Consider the following 20,487-nt stretch of genomic DNA (forward strand, 5'->3'; position numbering starts at 1 on the left):
CAAAAAATATTGTATTCCAAATGTCCAACTGTCAATTTTTAAAAACTTTTTTATGTAAATTTATTATAACGTGATAGTATTCATTATATCTTAGGATGCATAACAGGTGTTCTTTAAAATGGTCATCAAACTTTATAATGAGTATACACCTTCAATTACCTATTAGTTTTTAGTTAAAGACAAAAAAAAAATGCAACAATCAATTTTATCAAGAATGAATTTTCAATTTCTAGCAATATTATAATATTAATATTACCAATGTAACAATTAAATTCGCACTAAGAAAAGTTACTATATATGGATAGAAAAAGTAGTTCAAATTTATTGAAACAGATGTAAGTTGTTAGAAGAGAGTGTGATACACAAGTAAATAAAAACCAAGTATTCATTAGCCCTTTAATTCTTTTTTTTTTTTATAACCCGGAACATACTCCGACTCGAACCCTTAGGACTCGAGTCGGCACACCAAACCGGAGGAGTACACCACAGCCCCATGCAGCGATCTCAGGCGAGTCACGACGGTTCAAATTCAAGGTAAGATTAGAACTTAGGACCACAAGAGTCCTGAAGAGCCCGCTTACCATTGGACCACCCCCGCGAGAGCTAGCCCTTTAATTTTCTTCAATTAAGCATGCCACAAAAGAGAGAGAAAATAAGCATATACATACACATATAAAATAGATTCTACCTATCATATTATAATGAGTAAATCTTATATACACTGACGGTGTATACACTATTACAGTTGGATATACGACACATATGCAAAATTTGAGTTTGAAATTTAAATTCGAATTATATGTCATGTATTTAATGGTGAAAGTGTATACACTGTCAGTGTATAGAAGATTAATCCTATTATAATTGCCAACTAAACAGTGTAACTGAATTAATACAAATTTCAAATGAATTCATTTCCAATAATTCATAAAATCCAAATTCATTTATTGCAACAGGAAGATAAACTGAATATATGTTCATTTAAACATGATTATATGGGTGTATTATGAGCTCTTAGATAAGACTGTCAATCTGACTAGTCTCCTTTGAGTTCAGCTTGAAAATTGAGGATTGTGCCTTATATTTTAACTAGACTGGATATAGTTTGGACCTAAATATTAGGCCGATTGAAAGCGAGCTAACCTTGAACCTTATTAAACTCAATCCAATTATAGCCTGGTCCAAGTAATTATATATATTTAAGTATATAAAATACATAATAATAATGTATGTAATCTATAATTATGCATATTATGTCTTAAAAAATTATTAGTCTAAAGAGAATCATATAGTGATACACCAATATTAAACATATACTACCACACGTAGTTATGCATTAATGGTGAATTTCGATTGAATCCGAGCTAAGTCTAAAGCTCTAACAATTTTGTAAGTCGAGTATGAGATTCATAAATTTATAATGATGAACTACTCAACCCCTAAGCTCAAAAGTTCCAAACTCTAATTCTTTTGAGAGCTGAGTTGAACTTGCTAAAGTCCCGCTCATTAAGTCCGATTGATCGACTAAGAAGGATTGATTTCACACGTTGCGTTCACAAGCCGTGACTTTTTCAGAAAATCAGTAGTGTTGAGCAAGAGTTGAGAAATTCAATCTCCATTTCGTCTCTCAAAAGCAGTCCTTCCTGACTGACGCGTCCTGGTCTAAGCCTCTCTCAAGGTTTACCAAACTGCGTGTTAATCTATCTAGTCATCATCATAAACTAAAATAATTCTGAGTAGAAAGTGGAAACCTCCCGCTTTTTATTTTACAGATTGCTAATTCGTCGTCACTTTCGAAGACACTTCTCTGAAGGTGCCATGTAAGTTACTACGATCGATCTCCTAGATGTTTGCTGGCGGCAAAATACTGTGTCCGCGTCTGGTGTGACATTGCACTATGGCATTTTCTTCTTTCTGCTCAATGACTCTGTCAATGCACAAATGGAAAAGAATAGTAGAAGACTTCTTGAGAAGTCAAGTCAACGAGCCGAGCAGCAAATACCTTCCACCATATATAAATCTGTCTTGAATGGCAATAAGGAGAACCCAATTTGAGAGGCTTAGACAGAAAACTAGAGAGGGAGAAAATCAGGAAAGGCTCAGACAGGAAACTAGAGAGGAAGAGATGGGGGAAAGGCTTAATGATGCTGCAGTTATGGGTGATGCTGAAACCCACCTGCGTGATGCTGCAGTTAAGGGTGATGCTGCAACCCTTAAGCGGCTAATTCGAGAAGATCCACTTGTTCTTGCTAAAGTTAGTTTGAATTGCCAGGATAAGAATCCCTTGCACATAGCAGCAAGTCTTGGGCATGAGGAGTTTGTACAAGAAATTTTAGAAGTCAATGGTGAAATGTGCTTGGCTCGTGATCGACTTGGGAGAAATCCATTGCATCTCGCAGCTATCCACGGCAGAGTGACTGTCTTACAACAGCTGATTCGTGCCAAACCCCTAGCAGCTCGAGAAAAGGTTGCCGGAGGAGGGACTGTGTTACATTTGTGTGTCAAGTATAATCAGCTCGAAGCTTTGAAGTTTCTGCTCCAGACCATAAAGGATGATGAGTTCGTCAATTTGAAAGATGGTGATGGAATGACCGTGCTTCATCTGGCAATTTGTGATGAGCAAAATAAGGTGTGTTTTTAAGTGTACTGATAAGTGGGCGTTTGTTAAAGTAAATCTCTTTTAATTTTTAAGCTTCACCTCAATCTTGAGTTCATTTGAATGACTAGTGCAATTTAATCTTGTTCTTAATTCTCAGTTAATACAATCACTTTACCCGTTCACATCTTCCTTAATTGCATCCTGCATCTTGCCAGTAACATATCAAGTTTTCTGCTAGAAGTGATTTTACTGAACAGTGAACGCCTGCAATCTTCAACAAATGAAATTTGCATTCAACTTTGATGAACTGGGCAGGTAAAAATTGCACTTGAATGAGCTAGCTAATGAACACGAAAGTGCCAACTCAAGCATGGAAGTGGAAGTTTCTGAATCTTCTTGGCTCTATATGATTGACTTTGACTTGGTCTATCCAGTGACTTTTTTTATCTAATTAGCTTGAAAAATATATATATATGCAGACAATCAAATACTTGTTAGACGACAAGAAAGTGGATGTGAACGCGACGAATGCAAATGGGAACACCGCATTAGACCTCCTCCATGAAGAAGCTAACTCAGAAATTGCAAAATACCTCAAAGACGCTGGAGCTGAAAGAGCCAAAAAAGACATAGCCGGCAGCGATTGGTTGTCTAGGAAAAGGGAGACACTAATGGTGGTGGCCTCACTAATTGCAACAATGGCATTTCAAGCTGGGGTAAGCCCCGCCGGAGGTGTTTGGCAAGACGACTCGTTACCAGGTGCAGAACCACATACTGCAGGAAAAGCGGTGATGGCATATAAACATCCAAGATACTATCGAAACTTCATCAGAACTAATACCGTAGCCTTTGTTTCATCTCTCAGCACAATTTTGTTTCTCATCAGTGGATTACCCTTCAGGCACAGGTTCTTCATGTGGGCTTTGATGGTGATCATGTGGTTGACGATTTCAGCCATCGCTACAGCTTATGGCATATCGATTGCTATAGTAACTCCAAAGGATCACAGGAAACAGCTGAGCCATGTAATTGAGACTGCAGTCACGGTGTGGTGTGGTGTGATGGCGCTCTTGCTGCTGGGAAACACGATGCGATTGGCAAACAGGTGGCTGAAACGTCGTGGTATAGATTTGTTCAAGAAAGTAAGACATCGGAATCGGGATGTTCAACCACAAACCAACCATAACCAAGAAAATCTGCAACAAATACATTGCAGTTGATTTTTATGTACTATCCTGCAATTCCAATTCTAATCTTCTGTAGATTGTACAACTTAGTTTGTAATATTTTTGAGATGAGCAAAAGAATTGGTGAAAATCCATCTATGTTTTGTAAGTGTGAGAATTATAAACGTAATTAAGTCCTAATTTGGAAGGACGTGGGGAACCTTCTTTAACCATATGGAGCCGAACTTTTGCTGGAAGATATGAATCTTCTTGGAATCATTTGGAAGAATTATTGCATTTATAAAGGGATTTTGTCAAATTCATGAACTTAACACTGGGAACAGAGACTTGCAGAGTTTTACTAAAGAGAAAGGGAACAGGAAAACAGAGTTTTGTCTGTGAATTTTAAGTGTAAAAAGGAGCAGAAATTAAGCATATTTGCTAGCTAGTTCACACGACTGGAGTAATGGACAATAGCTGCCAATTAGTTTCACACTTTCACTGCTGCACTAAAACATAAACTGGAGCAAAGGAGCCACCATTTGATATCTTCCAACAAAGTTTCCACACATCACAATCCATAACTATCTTCACTCTTCACAACTAAATTTTAGAAGAAGCTAAATTCGAACAACTGAATCCATAAAAGCAGAAGAATCCACAAAAGCATTGCAAACATTATATAGTTTCTTCAAAAAAAAAAAAAAAAGCACTAGGAACCACAGATGACTCTAGCAGATCCCTGAGGAAAAAAAAAGAAAGAAACTAATACAAATTACAAAAGTTTAGGTTCTGTAAGACAAATATTAGCATTCAAAGAATTTAAAAGTGAAACAAAAGCACCAGGGCAAAATTGTGAAATTAATTTCACAATGCAAACCTTTGGCTTAGGTATAAAAGTTCACTGTTTAATAGAAAGAAACATCTGACTACTCATCATGATATAGATTTGAGTCGAAAAACAGCCAAAGCAAGAATTTGAAGCACCAAAAGAGGGTAAAATGAATAAAGTAACTGCTTGGATTCAACAAAACATCCCAATTTAACGACAATATTATGCTGCATTTATCGAATAAGCCAAAAAAAAAAGAAAAGGAAAGACAATTTCAACTTTGATAATTGTACTCACATGTCATCAAGTAGAAATGACCAGGCGAAGGTGATCTCATCTCACACATCAAGGCCCTTAGTGAATAACGATCTTGAGCCCCTCAATACCTTCTTCTTCAATTTTTCTGACTGATTCTTCAGTAGATTGTCCACAGAATTGCACCTCAATCTTCTGCAAGTTGGGAATATCAGCGAATTCAAAGGGGACTTCCTCAAGGTCCTTACAATTTCGCAACTCTAGGTGCTCAAGGTTGGGAAGGGGTTCAGCGGAGGCAGTCCACCTGGCAATGTTCAGACTGTCTAACTTCAAGAATTTGAGTTTGAGAAATTCGCCTTCATTCATTTCCCATTCGCTTCCCTCAAAGGCTCTGGAAACCAAATTTAGGACCTCAAGCTGTTCTAGTCCTCCGATAGCAGATATTCGATCCCATGGTAGGCGAAAATTGGAGAGTGTCAATTTCTTGAGATTCACTGGGAAGCTGAGTTCACCTGGATGTAGAGCCTTGCCTAAGTAAAATATCTTCAGCGACTCCAACTCTGTTAGCAACTCCAATCCCGGAAATTGATTGCAGTTTTCAGAAGAATCCCAGGATTCTTTGAATATGCACTTCAATTTGCAGAGATTGGACAACCTGCTTAAGATCTTCTCTGTATCTTTCCCATATGAAAAAGATGGTGAGGAAAGGGTAACTAAATTGGCTAACGCAGAGGAATTCTCAGGCTCATCTTCCAAGTCGAAGACAACTTGGTTATTTACATGGAGGTGCCTCAGGCTCGTCATGCACCAAATGGTACTTGGCAACAGAATTTTATCTGTCAATCCCTTAACAATAAAAGTCTCGAGTTTCCAGAGATTGGCAATTGAAGGTGGAATTGATTCCAGATCCCCACTAACAGCCAAATACCTCAACTGAATCAACAATTCGATTCCTTTAGGAAAAGACATACCAATGTTGATGCTCTCTAAATCCAACACCCTCAGAAGTTTGAAGTGGTGGGAAATGAAGGAGATATCATATGGACGTCTGGGGTTTGTGTCCGTGGTGGCAAAGAATATCAAGGAACGGGTTTGAGGACCGGAAGGGCTTGAGTTAACAAAATGCTTCCGTTTCAGATTGAAGAACAATCGGTGCTTCTCGTATGTTACAGGATTTGGAGGACGATACTCATAAAAATCAGAACCACCATCTACATCATCAAATACAGTATATGGTTCATCATACCTGGTGATCAGCTGTAGAAAGTTCTCTTCTTTTGCTTTTGACAAGCACATTTGGCGCAGAAGATCATGGATGCGGCATGCTTTGGCCTGTCCCGTGGTTCCTTTTCTGGAAACTGTTACAAGGCTTCGGCCGATAAGATCCATCAAATAGTCCTCTGCAAGATCTTCTAAGCCTTCCAGCTTACTTTTCTGAATGAACCCTTCGGCTATCCACAACCTTATCAACTTGCGCACAGGAATATCTCTGTCCTCCAAAAATGCACCGATATATAGAAAGCATGCTTTTAAATGATCAGGCAAGTGCTCGTAACTTAACAGGAGGATCTCCATGCATGGCGTTTGTCGATCATCAACAATCCTTGAGCTTAAACTTTCTGCAATCGTCTTCCAAACCTTTTGTTTCTTTTCCGCCCTTTCAAGAAGACCAGCTATTGCAACAATTGCAAGAGGCAACCCCTTGCACTTTTCAGCAATTTCCTTCCCAACCTCCAATAGTTCCTCGGGACAATCACCATGAAATATCTTCATTTGTAACAACTTCCAACTTTCATCACTGGAAAATGGACGAAGGCTGTATGGATTAGTCTTTAGCTCGGCTTCCTCCAAGGACACACGGCTCGTCATCAAAATTCTACTGCCGTTCTTATCATTTGGGAATGCCCTTTGTAATTCCCTCCAAGCTGTAGCATCCCAAACATCATCCATCACGATCAGATACTTTCTATTTTTCAAGCACTGGTACAACTTCATCTCCAAGTCTTCATCATTCATTTGGTGAATGCCATCCTTAAGCCCGGTATCGTTGCTTAAAATTTCGAGCAACAAATCCCTTTTATGATATTCTTGTGAAACAGAACACCATGCCCGAAAATAAAAACAACGTTCAACTCTGAGATCATTGTAAACTTTTCTGGCCAGAGTTGTCTTGCCAATGCCTGGCATACCAATAATAGAGATGATATCCAGCTCCAAAGATCCTCTTGTTAGTCGATCAATAGTATCTTTCATCTGGTCACCGAGACATACCACAGTTTCATCAATCTTAGGGGTCCTAGCTTGCATTAGTCTGGGGCTTGATATCTTGGTGACTTTTGGAGCTCGGGCATCACAAGTTTTCCCCTCAAAAATTTGAGAGGCTTTTGTCTTGATAGATTTAATCTCTTGAAGAAGATCAGTAATCCATAACTGATGTTGCCAATGAGCACCAATTCCAACTTCTATCAAGTCGATGACATATTCCGCCTCATATGCCACATCGATAAAATGAGAAGCGAGGTCTTTCAAATCTGGATCCTGGCTATCTTGCTGAAGAATATTCATGAGAGACAATTTCAAAGACTCCAGATCCAACAGCATCTCTTCAATATGATGTTTCACTAAAGCTATTGACTTTGGATCACGTTGGTGCAGTTCCTTTATGTTATATAAGAGAGAATCAAGGAAGCCCGTCCTGTAAGTCTTCGGGATATGAGACTTATGAAAATGTGTCGACATCTCCCTTAGCTCTGACTTGATGAGTTCCATCTTGTGCAGCAAATTAGAGAACAAAATAATCCTTTTCTGAATGATCACTTCTGTCGTTTGCTCAAAAACAAACGAGTAAAAGAGAGATGTTACTCTCCTGGCAGCTGCTTCAAACTGTATGACGATTGAGTTCATGTCTGTTGTAATCTCCTTCAAGTGATTGCCAATAAACGCTTCAAACAACTCCAGCCCTTGATTAACTGTTTCAATTTGAAATTCTCCGAAGGCCATCAAACTTGCACCATTTTGCAACAACTGAGAAGCAACGGTTTCTGCTTTGGTAAAGACAACCTCCAAAAGCCATGCGTAAAGTAAACTCCTGGCCTCCTCTTCAGTAATTAGATTGGCATGAAAGGACTGATAAAGGTTTTCTACTTTCTCAGTCTTTTCTTGAATAGTTGCAAAGGTTTCTTCCCCATCTTCTATCTTTGCCTGTGGCAGATACATTGTAAAGTTTCCAACGAAGTTCAAAACCTCCCTTAGGTCTTTAGTCTGGCTCTTCTCCTTCATGAAGGTACTGCTGCTGCTCAGTATCAGTTGCTCCTTAAGAAAGACTTCTACTTTGAGAAGACAAATGAATAAGTATAACTCTTCCACATTGGCCGAGATTGATGCTGTTAATGGCAGCAGAACTTTTATTTCTTCTGAGAGACTCTGCATATCTTCACTGGATTCCTCTGGTTCATTAATAACAAAGGCTACCAAGGACTTCAACATCGGGAAAATTCCGTGTCCCTGTTCCCAATTTAAGAGAGAGCAGAGAAAGTAATCCGCCAAAGCTTCATTTCGGCCAGGGCTGATCTTGTTGAGAGATGTCAGGAAATTGAGAGTCAACTCCCAGAACTGTGGATTTTTGGGATCAATCTCGTGTTGTAGGAATATGAGATTGGACTCTAATACCTCTGGAGTAGTAGGATCAATCTCATGTTGAAGATACAGAGGATCAAGCGCCTTACTACTTTGTGCCGGAGTTTCATCCATTGCCCTGACCCAATAATGATAAGACTGATAAGCTATGCGTACAGCCAGAGACGCAACATGATTTAGGTAAATGTCAATCACAGTGTCGCTGCAGCTTTCGAACTTAAAATCCAGCACTCCAAGCAAGAAACTTTGGAGGGATGATACTTTGGTCGCCAGGGCATCCAGTTGTTCTTCTTGATCGTCATCAACAAATGCCCAGATGTATCTCAAAACCCCTTGTATGGACCGGAGGAACCTATCAAATTCAAAAGAATGGTCCAAGGAAGAAGTTTGAGATTCCAGTAAGCTGACTGAAAGCAGATGATGAAGAACTTGCCCGATTTCTGGCTTGAAAGGCTCAATCTTTTTCTCCAGCAAACGGAGCAAATGCAGAGCTTTCCGAGGCCTTTCTGGGATGAGATTCTGGGCACGAGCAATCACAAGTTCCTTTGCGATCTCGTCTGATGCAGCTTCAAGTTTGACGATGAGAGATCCCAAATTCTGCACCTTTTCTGCACCATGGATGCACCTGTGAATGTAAATCAGGATTCCTCTCAAACAGCTCCAATGGTCGAGTTGGAGGATGAGATTACCCAGTTTATGGTGCAATTCAGCGTGACCTGAAAAGTCTGCAGTTTGCCATTGGGCACGGAAATCCATTAAGGCAATTTCCAGTTGATCAAAATTGAAAAGGGAGAATTTGGAATCAGAAGCCATGTTCTGATGATTTGAACTATCTCTATGGGGAAATGCAAGTGTTTTCACTCTTTTACTGCTTCAGACAAGGGAATAATATTAGTCTTATATAGCAGTGCAAGTGGTATGGACATGTATTGATTTCTGGAGATTAGTAGAATCAATGGTTAGGAATATTTAATATTTTACATGAGAAACTGCCCACAAGAAAATTGAAAGCTTAGGAATTAATCTATTTTTGCTTCTAGATCATGATTATAGTAATGAGAAAGTTAGAATTAGCATGTTAAAGTCTACCTCCTACGGTGGAAAATGTAGAAGGGAACACTTTTTGGTTTCACATCTGCCAAATCCCAAGTACAAACAAAAACAAAACGGATAGAAAAGAAAGCAAGGAATCAAATTCCCATGGTCGTTTCTTCTCTTGTTCAGACGATTCAATTGGGTTACACATTGATTGTTTTGTATAAAATTATTAAAAGGTAAATCGTTGAACACATCTCTCACATTTTGAAAAATAAATTTTTTCGTCCCTCTCTTTTAAAAGTATAATTTTACATCCCTTACAAATTCATATTAATCAAATTTGGTCATAACCTAAGTTCCGATTAGTTTTTGGTTGGAATCCATCATTTTTTAAGGGCAAAATTGTCAAATCAAATTTTATTGAACCCGATTCATAGTTCCTCACATTTAGCAAAAATAAATTTTTTCGTCCCCATATTTTTCAAAATAAAATTTTCCATCACAAAGCAAAAGCTCGCCACATTAGACATTACACTCTCACACACACACAGATATATATATATATATATATATATATAATATGTAATAGGTAATCCCTTATTAGTTTAGGTTTTGATAGCTAAATCACCAATTATGAAAGTTCTAAATGTTAACTGAACTGTTAGCCACTTGAACAACCATTTGAACCAAATTCCAATTGGTTTCTTTATTTAAGTGATTAAGCAAATCCAGTTGAACACCTCGAGGCCGCAATGCCAAAATCAACATTTATTATTTGGATCAAGGGAACACATTTTTTTAATTTTTTTTTTGAATGTGTAACGTATGCAAGTAATTTTGAACCCCCCCCCCCCAAAAAAAACACGTATGTTGTAATTTTTAGAAACACTTTCACAAACCTCCCTTGAGGTTTACGCTAGTTTTATACGGTACCCTCTATGTTTAAAAAATTACACCTACCTCCCCTCAAGGTGTAAATCAACAAAAATAATCTTCATGAATTACTCAATTTAATATCTCCATGAAGTGAAGTAATACATATTTAAAATTAAAGTTAACAAATTGCTAAAAGAAAAATGAGAAAAAACAAAGAGGAACAAAGAGTCAAAGATTCTCTCTTGTCCTAACTACTCGAAACAGCTCAATCCAAGTTTACTTAATATTGTAGTAATTTGGAAAAAAAATTCTAGATTCCTACAAAAATAGGTTACTTAATCAATTAGTATCCAAGTTTTTTTTTTCGATTTGTCCGTGTGATTTTTTTTTTTATCTGAGGAAAGAGAAACAAATTTCTTAGATAGTTTTCTTAAGCTATGTGGCAATATATTAAGTTTAAAATTACAAAAGAATTTTATTTATATAGAGAAAATTCCCCTAAGAGTAATATAGGATTATCAATGGAAATATTTTGCTTACATCAGCAAATTGAGGCCAAACTATTTTCTAAGGGAGGTATACATAATTTTGTAAACCTAGAGGGTACTTCCTGCAATCATCATAAGCCTCAGGGGATGTTTGTGATATTATCCCTTATTTTTTAAGGAAGAGAATTGTCGGGTTGACTACGTTGTTGTTTTTACAGCGGTGGACTCCAACCGAATCCCAAAAGATTTGTTTGAAAAATCGGTAACCTAAGACGTAGTCAACCGTCAGTGGATTAGAGAATTGAGCAGGTTGTTCAACTGTGACTTTTGAGGAAAGCATAGAAGTAAAGGAGTTGAATAATTCATAAAACAGCTGTTGATTAAAGAATAGTTGCTATAGCAGGAGGAGATCTCATGGGTCATCAAACCGTGTTTCGTTCCAAAGTTCATTCAAATTCTATCATTTGCCCTACAAAATAGTGAAACCGAATGCAGCTTATGAACTTGTTAATTGATGATAAAGAGGAAGAGCTTCAAACCAGAAAAACAAGGCTTTATCAAGCAGCCATGAACGGAACAGTCTCAATTCTATCACAAATCCTTCAAGAAGATCCTCTAATTCTCAATTCATTCCCCGTATCTTCTTCTTCCATGCTTGAAACTCCTTTACACGTAGCTTCCCTTCTGGGTCGGCTAGAAATCACGAAAGGATTCTTGACCCAGAAGCCCGAGCTCGCTAAATCACTGAATTCTAGGGGGTCCTCACCTCTGCACTTGGCTGCGGCAAAAGGATATGTGGAGATAGTGAAAGAGTTGGTCTTGGTGAACCCAGACATGTGTTTTGTGTTGGATCATGATGGGCGGAGCCCTCTTCATTTAGCTGTGATTAAAGGCCGGGTTGAAGTTTTGACTGAGTTGATCAGAGCTACGCCGGAGGCGGCTTGGGTTTTGACTGGTAGAGGAGAGACTTGTCTGCATCTGTGTGTGAATTATAATCGATTTGAGGTGTTGAAGGTTTTGGTTGAAAGATTGAAGAAAGAGATTGATCAGTTTGTCAACTGGAAAGATCAGAATGGGAATACCATTCTCCATCTTGCCGTGGCCAAAAAGCAGATTGAGGTAAGCTTGTGGTTTGGGAAAGAGTCGCTAAAATCTGATATGGCGTTAACCCTGCACTATGTTTGATAAAATGCAGATTGTGTTCTGGGGCAAGGGTTGGGTAGTAGTTCTTGGTGTTTGTAATTTTTGATTTATTGCTGGCGTTTAAGTAGTCCGCTCAGCTATTTTTGAGTAACCATTTTAGCTTTCTAACTCAAGATTGTGTTAAATGACTGCTGATAGTAAACGGGATTAGTATATGAAGATACTGCATAGAAGGCTATTCCAAATTCGATCTTATCACCTGGAGGCCAAAAATGTTGGATGTTTCAGTAATCTTTAGCCATTTAAAGGGCGGGAAAACAGTTGTAATTGTAGAATGCTGTCTGCAAATACAAAATTTTTTGACCAAACAAGTGCCTTCACTAGTGCCAGCAACCAGTTAACAATTCTGGTTCGTTTAAGGCTGCTCGATGTGATATTGGTAGTAAGACTCGTTTAAAAATCTGCCATCATTTCTTTCTCTTAGTTTGTGGTCAACAATTTTCATTATTCTCAATAGATTCTTTTCCTTCTATTATTCTTCTTTCTGGAAACTGTTTTGTTAGTTGCTGCTGGTTTTGTTCCTTAGTACTAATATGCATTTTGCTGAATGCATAAAAAATATATGTTGTAATATGGTGGTAACAGGCTGAATAACGATTTCTCTGCAGATCATCAAATATTTGCTGATCAATACAGAAATTGATGTTCATGCTCGAAACGTTCTTGGTTTAACTGCTCTGGATGTCTTGCTACAAAGCCAAGAAGACTTGAGAAACATGGACATTAAACAATGTCTTGAACACGGTAGATCTTCATATATCAAACACACACCCTCAAGGGTACCGGTGACAGATGCAGCCAGAACTACTTCATCGATTGCCAGGTTGCAGAATTTGCCGACTATCAGCAAAAACAAGCAGCCCAACAAGCATAAACAAACAGACTGGCTAGCTAAGATGCGAAGCGCATTAATGGTTGTAGCATCATTGGTTGCTACTGTGGCCTTTCAAGCCGGACTATCCCCTCCTGGGGGTGTTTGGGCCAGCGATTATGTTGTAGATTCGAATGGCAACCAAGTGGAAAACCCACATTATGCAGGTCAATCAGTAATGGCAAGTAATCTCCATCAAGCATACGGTCAATTTTTGATCTTCAACACCATTTCTTTCCTTGCTTCCTTGAGCATAATCCTATTACAGGTTAGCGGATTGCCTCTAAGACGACATCGCTGGATGTGGACTCAACTGGTCATAATGTGGATTGCCATCAGTACTCAAAGCATAACGTACTTCATTAGTTTTGTTAATTTGAGTCCTGGTCGTCTGAAAGGCACCCTCAGCCATGTGACTTGGATTTCAGTTCTAGTATGGTTCTGTCTTATGGGAGTTGTATTCATCAGTAACGTCGTTAGAGGGGTTCTCCATGTGCTTAGAAAGAAAGGATATGTTAAGGAAAAAGAGAGGGAACCTACAATTGCAGAAGAGGAGAATGATGAGCTATAATGATGAAGCTCATCATTTAGGTAATATTTAATAGTACTAGTGATCAGTATAAGAACTGTTTCGGGAGCAAGTAACTGAAAAATGTTGTAATAATATTGAATAACACTAACCCACTCGTCCCGTGTCATATATGGTTCTGGGACTAAATTACAAAAACTGTTCATCTAAGTTTCCTCTTGTTTCTTTTTCTTAAACATTTGTTTGAATTGCTTTACCAATCGCAGACTCCCAGTTTTTTGGTAGAAAGTATCCTGTTAAACATGCATCTGCTATATAGTTGAAGGCAAATTTCCTATTTGTCCTAAAAAGTTCGAAAATTGTATTAAAAAAGCTTCTAATACTCAGCGGGTCCTCCTCGCTCCCCTAAACGTCTTGCCCTAGTATTTCAACTGACGTTTCTCTGATGCTGCCTTCAGTGATACGTAAACGTCCGGCATATTAACCGGGAAAGAAATGTGTCCTTGCCTTCAGTGATACGTAAACGTACGTCTTAAAAGAAAATTCTATGGGCTTTATAAAGTCTTGAGATTACCATAAGTTAACCAGGACTGCCACCCCATATTGTAGTATCAATACCACTTTTTATCGGTTAATTCATGAAGATCCACTTGCTCTTGATAAAGCTGCTTTGAAGTTTGAGGATAAGAATCCTCTTCACATAGCAGCAATACAGGGCCATGTAGATTTTGTAAAAGCAATCTTACAAGTTAAATCTGCTCATTTTATGTGTTGGACTCGTGATCGAGATGGCAGAAACCCTTTACATCTTGCTGCCATGTATGGCAGAGTGGCAGTCTTGCAAGTGCTAATTCATGCCGGAATTCGCGCAGCTCTGGAGAAGACAGACGGCGGGGGGACCATTTTACACCTCTGCATCAAATACAATCAGCTGGAAGCATTGAAGATAATGGTTGGCAAATTAAAAGATCCAGAGTTCATGAATGCCAAAAATGAAGATGGCATGACCATATTGCACCTGGCCGTGTACTATGAGCAACATGAGGTACAAGTCCCAAATCATGTTGGCTTAGTTTGAAACAAAAATTGGCATTAAATTTAAAAAAAAAAACTTTTTCCAAGAATTGTCCAGCACTAACAAGTAGCAAATCATCTTGGCTTAGTTGAATTGGGATACAGTCTTATCGGGTGCAAAAATTTTAACAGAGTGATTCCGATTAAAAATTTTTTGCGGTTCTACAGAGGGCCAAGGGCCCTTTACAAAGAAATTAGACTAGGAGTAGCTAGTCCTATAAAATCATTTGCTTAACACATTCTTAAGTACATCTGGGGGTTCTCTAAACACTTTCAGCCCTGGTTCCAAGCCCTGACTCAGTCTAGCTAGACAGTCTGCACTTGCATTGCCTTCCCTCCAGACATGCTTGACCTCAAAATCCCAGCCTCTATCCATCCTGCTTCTAATAAGTTTGATGAGGTTTAGGCGTGAGATATTCTCTCTGTAATTCATCAGTTCCAAATTTGGTAAATGCAGACCATCAAATACTTGCTAGTTAACGCTGGAGTAGAGGTGAACATCAAGAATGCAAACGGGAAAACCACGTTAGACCTTTTGTTTGGGCAGGGAATCACCAAAAGTTCAGAAGTTTCAAGGTCTCTTCAGGAGGCTGGTGCCTTGAAAGCCAAGGATATTCGCTCCCCTATTGACGACCGAAAGCTCAAGCAGCTAGAGTGGTTCGACAAAAGCAGAGAAGCACTAATGGTGGTGGCCATACTTATTGCAACCATGGCTTTTCAAGCTGGGATAAGCCCTCCAGGAGGTCTGTGGCAAGATGACTTGTTAGAAGGACCAAATCCACACACAATAGGAGAAGCTGTTATGGCACAAAAGCATCCAAAATATTACTGGCTTCTGATTCGGACAAACACAATAGCATTTGTTTCATCTCTGAGCACAATTATTTTGCTCATTCGCGGGTCGAGCATCCCCAGCAAGTACTTTATGCCGCTGTTGGCCTTCGTCATGTGGCTAGCCATTGCAACCATAGCCATAACTTATGGTATAGCATTTGTTACAGTAGCACCAAAAGGAGCAAGAGGGCGGCAATTGGGTAATACAAGTGATATTCTAGTCATCCTACTCATGGTCTGGAGCGGTTGGATGGTCGCAACCCTGTATGAGATAAACGCTCTGTTCAAGAAATGGCTGAAAATTCGCCGGATGGGCAGCAGAAGCTACTTTTTTTCTGATTTTTGCAGTCAGGTGCTCTCTCGGCTCAGCTTGCGGGCACCCAGGCCTAATGGCAGAGTTACTCCACCTACCCCAACCCCACAACCTTGACATGCGGTTTTCTGTTTCTGGGAATTGTAGAGTGACAAATGGACAGAAGGGTTTGTGATGCAGCACTGGAAGGAGATGTTCCACTTTTTATCAGTTAATTCAAGAAGATCCACTTGTTCTTCGTAAAGCTGCTTTGAAGTGTGAGGATAAGAATTCTCTTACGTGTGTTTAGTGCGTGATTGTTGAAGAATTTTCAACATAAAGAGTTGCAACTCTAATGACTAGTAGTTGGTTATGGTGCCTATTCACTAAAGCCATGAATTAGCGAATGGGTATGTTCATTTTCAAGGGACATGAATAGCTCTTTAAATATAACCAACCAATTAGTTTGTATATGGAGTGATTTGGATTATTATAATCACTAGGGGTGGCACCCGCGCTCGACGCAGGAATTGTAACCTTTGTAGGGAAAGCAGTTTGTAATTGAAGATGTGTGCAAATGCAAAGTATTATAAGGACACCATAGTGCAACAGTGTTAAAATATATAAGGATACCATAGTATGATAGCAAGCATAGCAAAGGCATAATCGTCTATATAAGTGCAGAGTCATAGTTGAGGCAGCATGGCCTTAGGTGGAGTTTCAGCATTTGGTTAGATGCTTGGTGGCTTCTTCTGTAAGTAGGTGATATAGACCATCTTGCATTGTAGGCTTTGTAGCCAATGCATGAAAATAATGCATTAAATGGAACAATTGTTTTAGAAAGTACATTGATGACAAATCTGCTGCTGGATGAACCCCTTGTCTCACATTTGAATTTTGAACTCGAGTCACCGGCAAACATGCAAGGATATAGTTACAAATATAATTGCAAAGGACAGTGCTACATTGCCTATAGTTATGGTAACGATATTAGGGAAACCTGCTATTATAGGTTTCTATTACCTTTAGTGACAGATCAAATCTTTTAGTGACTTTTTAAATATTATATTAAAATAATTAATATTAACTTTAGTAAGTTTTTAATTAAAACTAGTAAGTATATGCCTGAAAGATAAGATTTAGTCAGAAATAGAAATTTACACTTTGAGTAATTTAATTTACTTATTATTTGACAAAATTTACTTATGTTTAAATTAAACTTACCAATACTGAAAGTAAAAAATGTACATATTTAAGTAAAAAAACGGTTTTGGGTTCCTGAAAACGGTTTTGGGTATCACCTTTCTCTTTAAAGTTATCTACCTTCTTCTTATTCAGTTCCCAGTTCCAATGATACGATTGAATTCCCAGGCAAAGGTTTCCACTTTGATCCACACTTTCTCTTTGTTACAATTGAATAAATCTTCTCACTTCAAAATTTTCATCTTTAGTTCACACTTTGCTTCTATCCTTTCTCATCGTTCGGTTGGGTTTGAGTGCTGCCATATATGCAAACACAACAAAAGGGTTAGCGACGGTGGTAGCCAGCCAAAGAGCATATGAAAAATAGCAGTGACGAGGTTAGATCATCATGTTCTCTTGAAATCGTTTGATTATATTGCTGTAATTTATTTATATTTCATTTGTTTTGTTTGTCAAGATTTTCTTGGGAAATCAAGGCTGAGAATTTGAAGATTTTATTGCAATTTTGGGGCTGAAAATGTCCGTTGAAACATCTAGGAAATGGTTGTAATTTTGATTGTCTACGGGTAAAATATGTTTAATAGCCATGTGAAACATCTAGGAAAGGACTTGAGACCAGACGTTTAAGTTAAATGTGATTAATTTGTGAATGCATATAAGATGTTTGGTGAAATGTCAAAGAGAAATTTGTATGTTGTGATTGCTACTCTGTGCGGGTGAGAATTACTAATATATTAGTAACTCAACATGAGCTTTATAACTTGAATTCTTCAGGCAAGAGAGGTTTCTCCCGTTTTGGAATTCTAAGTTGATACGCTTGATGGAGCATATGTTATTGAACTGGACTGATCTAGAATCATTGTTGCGAATCTGTTGTTTCTATGGAAATTTATTATCAGCCTCTTGAATTTTTTACTCCATTGTAACGTCTGCAATGCCACGGAAATTTGGCCATTATTACTCTTGTAAATCTGTGTTGCAGAAGCAATTCTTATTACCATCCTATGATACATGTAGATTTTGTAGAATCACATCTTCCCTCTTCTTCAGTCAGGAAAGGAGAGAAAATTCATAGAACAGTTTCCGACCATCAATCAATTATGGTGTTATACATACTTCATATTTTTGCATTTTTTTGTTTATTTGTCTTTTGAATGGTGTTGCATGGGGCAAACCTGCGGAATCCAGGGGTCTTTGAGCAAAGGATTGTCAAATGCTGGTTGTTGATACATATAGACACAATCAATTATATCACCGTCTTTGCTCTGTCATGAGAAAAAATTTTGAATTTCATTGTAAAGAGCCAAAGGCATTCAACATAATCTAATCTACCTACCCGCAAATTTGTGACTTTCATTGAACTAAGGATTAGATTATGCTGGTTGTTTCGATATTTTGGACATGTGAATAACTCATCTTCCTCCTAAAAAATTACTAATACGTAAACCCTTACCGGGAGAGTCAAAATAGCTTGTTAATGCCATTGCTATATCATAACGATTAGACTGGAACATAAATCTGTTGAATGGGTTGATTGGAACAAAATTCAGATGAATGGTTTATATGAGAATTGAGGTTTTCAATTAGTTTGATGATGGTTTGTAATATAGAGAGAATGGAGTTCTAATAATAAAATACCTAGAAAAGAAACGGGTTGTCAAGTCGAGAAGATAAGTAAGTTTTTAATTCAAACTAGTAAGTATATGCCTGAAAGATAAGTTTTAGTCAGAAATAGAAATTTACACTTTGAGTAATTTAATTTACTTATTATTTGACAAAATTTACTTATGTTTAAACTAAACTTACTAATACTAAAAGTAAAAAATTTACATATTTAAGTGAAAAAATCACCGGGTTTCTAAAAATGATTTTGGGTTGCTGAAAACGGTTTTGGGTTCCTGAAACACTTTCGGGTATCACCTATCTCTTTAAAGTCATCTGTCTTCTTCTTATTTAGTTCTCAATTCCAACGATACGATTGAATTCCCAGGCAAAGGTTTCCACTTTGGTCCATACTTTCTCTTGGTCCAATTGTTGTTGCTACAAAGGGACAAAAGGCAAAACAGTCCACTCACAAGCGAAAGCGAAGACGATGCAAAAATTGCAAGTAATCACCTACTCTTAAAATTGACTTATTCTACGGTTAGAATAGCTTTGCAAAACCAGATATGAATGAGCAATGCTAAATTTCATCCACTCATTGGCTTTATGTTAGAAGGCCAAAAATGTTAGTTATATATGTACACTTCATATACGCCTTTATAAATTCAATCTTATTGTTTATGGATTGTGCTTGGCAATTTTTTTCCCGCAGGTCATTTGGACATGATAGACGAAAATGTACTAAAGTGTGCACAGATGCATATGAAACTCACAATTATGATCATGTTGGGGCACCCAATAATGTTGAGAATGTAAATTTGAATCTGATAGGATCATCCGATGGCCTATTGCAATCAGATTCACAGCATGGATGCAATAAGGAATTAATGGATAGTAATTGGTTTCAGATCATTCCTCCTGGTCAGGTAATGTATAGCTTGCTTTTATTTATTTTTGTGTGAAGGCATGAAATATAATGGTGCTCTATTTGCATTTGTATAGGCATTAATGTGGGCATGCAATCCTTCATTAATCCAAAGTCATGTACAAAACACTAGCTTGTTAGGAGATGAAAAGTATTCAGGTACATTTTTCCTTCTTCACGCCTAAGTTTTATGTTATTTATTTGCTATGATTATGTGTTGTTGTGGCCTTTTTTTAATACAAATCTTGTGATGGTTTTGTAGTGAATGAACCAGATTTCAGCCAAGACCATTAAGGAATTTTATTCTTGAGAGAGTACAAATGTTTTTGCACGTCTTTGCTCAAAGCTTTTAGGATGATTTAAGTTTCTTCGAAGGTAGTTTAATGCGTTTTGATTGTAAATCTGAACATAATCTCCTTAGTTTGCAATTTCTGGTGTTTACTTGTTTTAATGTGAATAATTTCAGCTTGCTTGGAAAAAAGTTTGGTGATCAAATTTCAGATATTGTTAGCATCCAAGTGCTCTTGGGTTTGTAAACCAGAAATGTCAATCCAAACTGAAGCTTTTGATAGTGATATCAGAGCCCTTGATGCTGGTGATCAAATTCTCAAATCAAGTTACTTGCCTTTTGATTGCTTCAGATTTCTGAAGCCAAAGTCTTTGTGCTCTAAATTCAGTTCTTGGCCATGTAATCTTGTCATGCTTAGATAGCTATATCTAGTGTCCTGCCAGCTTAATTTTGATGCGTAAGTATCAATTATTAAAAGTTAGATTCATTCTGATGCTCAAAATGAGCCGTTTTCTCCTATTTTGAAATACCAATTTCATATCAAATGTCTTGTGCATGTAGATTTTGCTGTTTACTTCAAATTGGACTGGCTTACTTGATGAGCAGAACTCGAAAAGCAACTCAAATACTCTTGTTATACAATACTCAGCACACGGTTTTTTAGGCTTTAAAACGTCATTAATGAAAGTTACCTATTCGGTTGTTTAGGAATGTTAGGAGATTCGTCAAATTCAAATGACGATGCCTGAAACTTGTACTTATCCCCAAATTTGTG

General features: G+C 37.8%; 4 protein-coding genes and 1 long non-coding RNA gene across 8 annotated transcripts; 4 read left to right on the forward strand and 1 right to left on the reverse strand.

The window, feature by feature from the left end:
- Nucleotides 1-1,800: 1,800 nt before the first annotated feature.
- Nucleotides 1,801-4,026, forward strand: LOC113704190 (uncharacterized). The gene is made up of 2 exons (XM_027225917.2): nucleotides 1,801-2,629; nucleotides 3,079-4,026. The coding sequence occupies exons 1-2, from the start codon at nucleotides 2,030-2,032 to the stop codon at nucleotides 3,817-3,819; spliced, it is 1,341 nt and encodes a 446-aa protein (XP_027081718.1). The 5' UTR covers nucleotides 1,801-2,029; the 3' UTR covers nucleotides 3,820-4,026.
- Nucleotides 3,129-9,383, reverse strand: LOC113704188 (putative late blight resistance protein homolog R1A-4). Its single transcript, XM_027225915.2, has 2 exons — nucleotides 4,895-9,383; nucleotides 3,129-3,795 (listed from the first exon to the last, which is right to left on the reverse strand). Exon 1 carries the CDS (start codon nucleotides 9,299-9,301, stop codon nucleotides 4,952-4,954), a length of 4,350 nt encoding a protein of 1,449 aa, XP_027081716.1. The 5' UTR covers nucleotides 9,302-9,383; the 3' UTR covers nucleotides 3,129-3,795; nucleotides 4,895-4,951.
- A 1,713-nt stretch (nucleotides 9,384-11,096) lies between these two features.
- LOC113704189 (uncharacterized) lies at nucleotides 11,097-13,703 on the forward strand. Of its 2 annotated transcripts, XM_072061750.1 has the most exons (3): nucleotides 11,097-12,009; nucleotides 12,702-13,131; nucleotides 13,233-13,368. In XM_072061750.1, exons 1-3 carry the CDS (start codon nucleotides 11,380-11,382, stop codon nucleotides 13,235-13,237), a joined length of 1,065 nt encoding a protein of 354 aa, XP_071917851.1. In that variant the 5' UTR covers nucleotides 11,097-11,379; the 3' UTR covers nucleotides 13,238-13,368. The 2 variants fall into 2 exon arrangements, with proteins under 2 accessions (XP_071917851.1, XP_027081717.1); XM_027225916.2 differs by having other exon boundaries at nucleotides 12,702-13,703.
- An 89-nt stretch (nucleotides 13,704-13,792) lies between these two features.
- LOC113704191 (ankyrin repeat-containing protein ITN1-like) lies at nucleotides 13,793-16,289 on the forward strand. Its single transcript, XM_027225918.2, has 2 exons — nucleotides 13,793-14,538; nucleotides 15,025-16,289. Exons 1-2 carry the CDS (start codon nucleotides 14,260-14,262, stop codon nucleotides 15,829-15,831), a joined length of 1,086 nt encoding a protein of 361 aa, XP_027081719.1. The 5' UTR covers nucleotides 13,793-14,259; the 3' UTR covers nucleotides 15,832-16,289.
- Nucleotides 16,290-16,667: 378 nt separating this feature from the next.
- LOC113703523 (uncharacterized) lies at nucleotides 16,668-20,288 on the forward strand. Of its 3 annotated transcripts, none has more exons than XR_003451471.2 (5): nucleotides 16,668-17,273; nucleotides 18,887-19,003; nucleotides 19,211-19,424; nucleotides 19,686-19,798; nucleotides 19,890-20,214. It is a non-coding gene; the product is annotated as an uncharacterized lncRNA (long non-coding RNA). The 3 variants fall into 3 exon arrangements; XR_011819654.1 differs by lacking the exon at nucleotides 16,668-17,273 and adding an exon at nucleotides 20,274-20,288 and having other exon boundaries at nucleotides 18,564-19,003; nucleotides 19,890-20,169; XR_011819653.1 differs by lacking the exon at nucleotides 16,668-17,273 and having other exon boundaries at nucleotides 18,574-19,003.
- Nucleotides 20,289-20,487: the final 199 nt, after the last annotated feature.

This window comes from Coffea arabica, chromosome 8e (assembly GCF_036785885.1).
Source record: "Coffea arabica cultivar ET-39 chromosome 8e, Coffea Arabica ET-39 HiFi, whole genome shotgun sequence".
Classification (NCBI taxonomy): domain Eukaryota; kingdom Viridiplantae; phylum Streptophyta; class Magnoliopsida; order Gentianales; family Rubiaceae; genus Coffea; species Coffea arabica.

What these genes read in the sequence shown, in the direction of transcription:
- LOC113704188 (XM_027225915.2), bottom strand. Translation starts at nt 9,301, where the DNA reads ATGGCTTCTGATTCCAAATTCTCCCTTTTCAATTTTGATCAACTGGAA.
- LOC113704190 (XM_027225917.2), top strand. Translation starts at nt 2,030, where the DNA reads ATGGCAATAAGGAGAACCCAATTTGAGAGGCTTAGACAGAAAACTAGA. An exon ending in TTTGTGATGAGCAAAATAAG is followed by an intron (nt 2,630 to 3,078) that starts GTGTGTTTTTAA and finishes ATATATATGCAG; the next exon opens with ACAATCAAATACTTGTTAGA.
- LOC113704189 (XM_027225916.2), top strand. Translation starts at nt 11,380, where the DNA reads ATGCAGCTTATGAACTTGTTAATTGATGATAAAGAGGAAGAGCTTCAA. An exon ending in TGGCCAAAAAGCAGATTGAG is followed by an intron (nt 12,010 to 12,701) that starts GTAAGCTTGTGG and finishes ATTTCTCTGCAG; the next exon opens with ATCATCAAATATTTGCTGAT.
- LOC113704191 (XM_027225918.2), top strand. Translation starts at nt 14,260, where the DNA reads ATGTGTTGGACTCGTGATCGAGATGGCAGAAACCCTTTACATCTTGCT. An exon ending in TGTACTATGAGCAACATGAG is followed by an intron (nt 14,539 to 15,024) that starts GTACAAGTCCCA and finishes TGGTAAATGCAG; the next exon opens with ACCATCAAATACTTGCTAGT.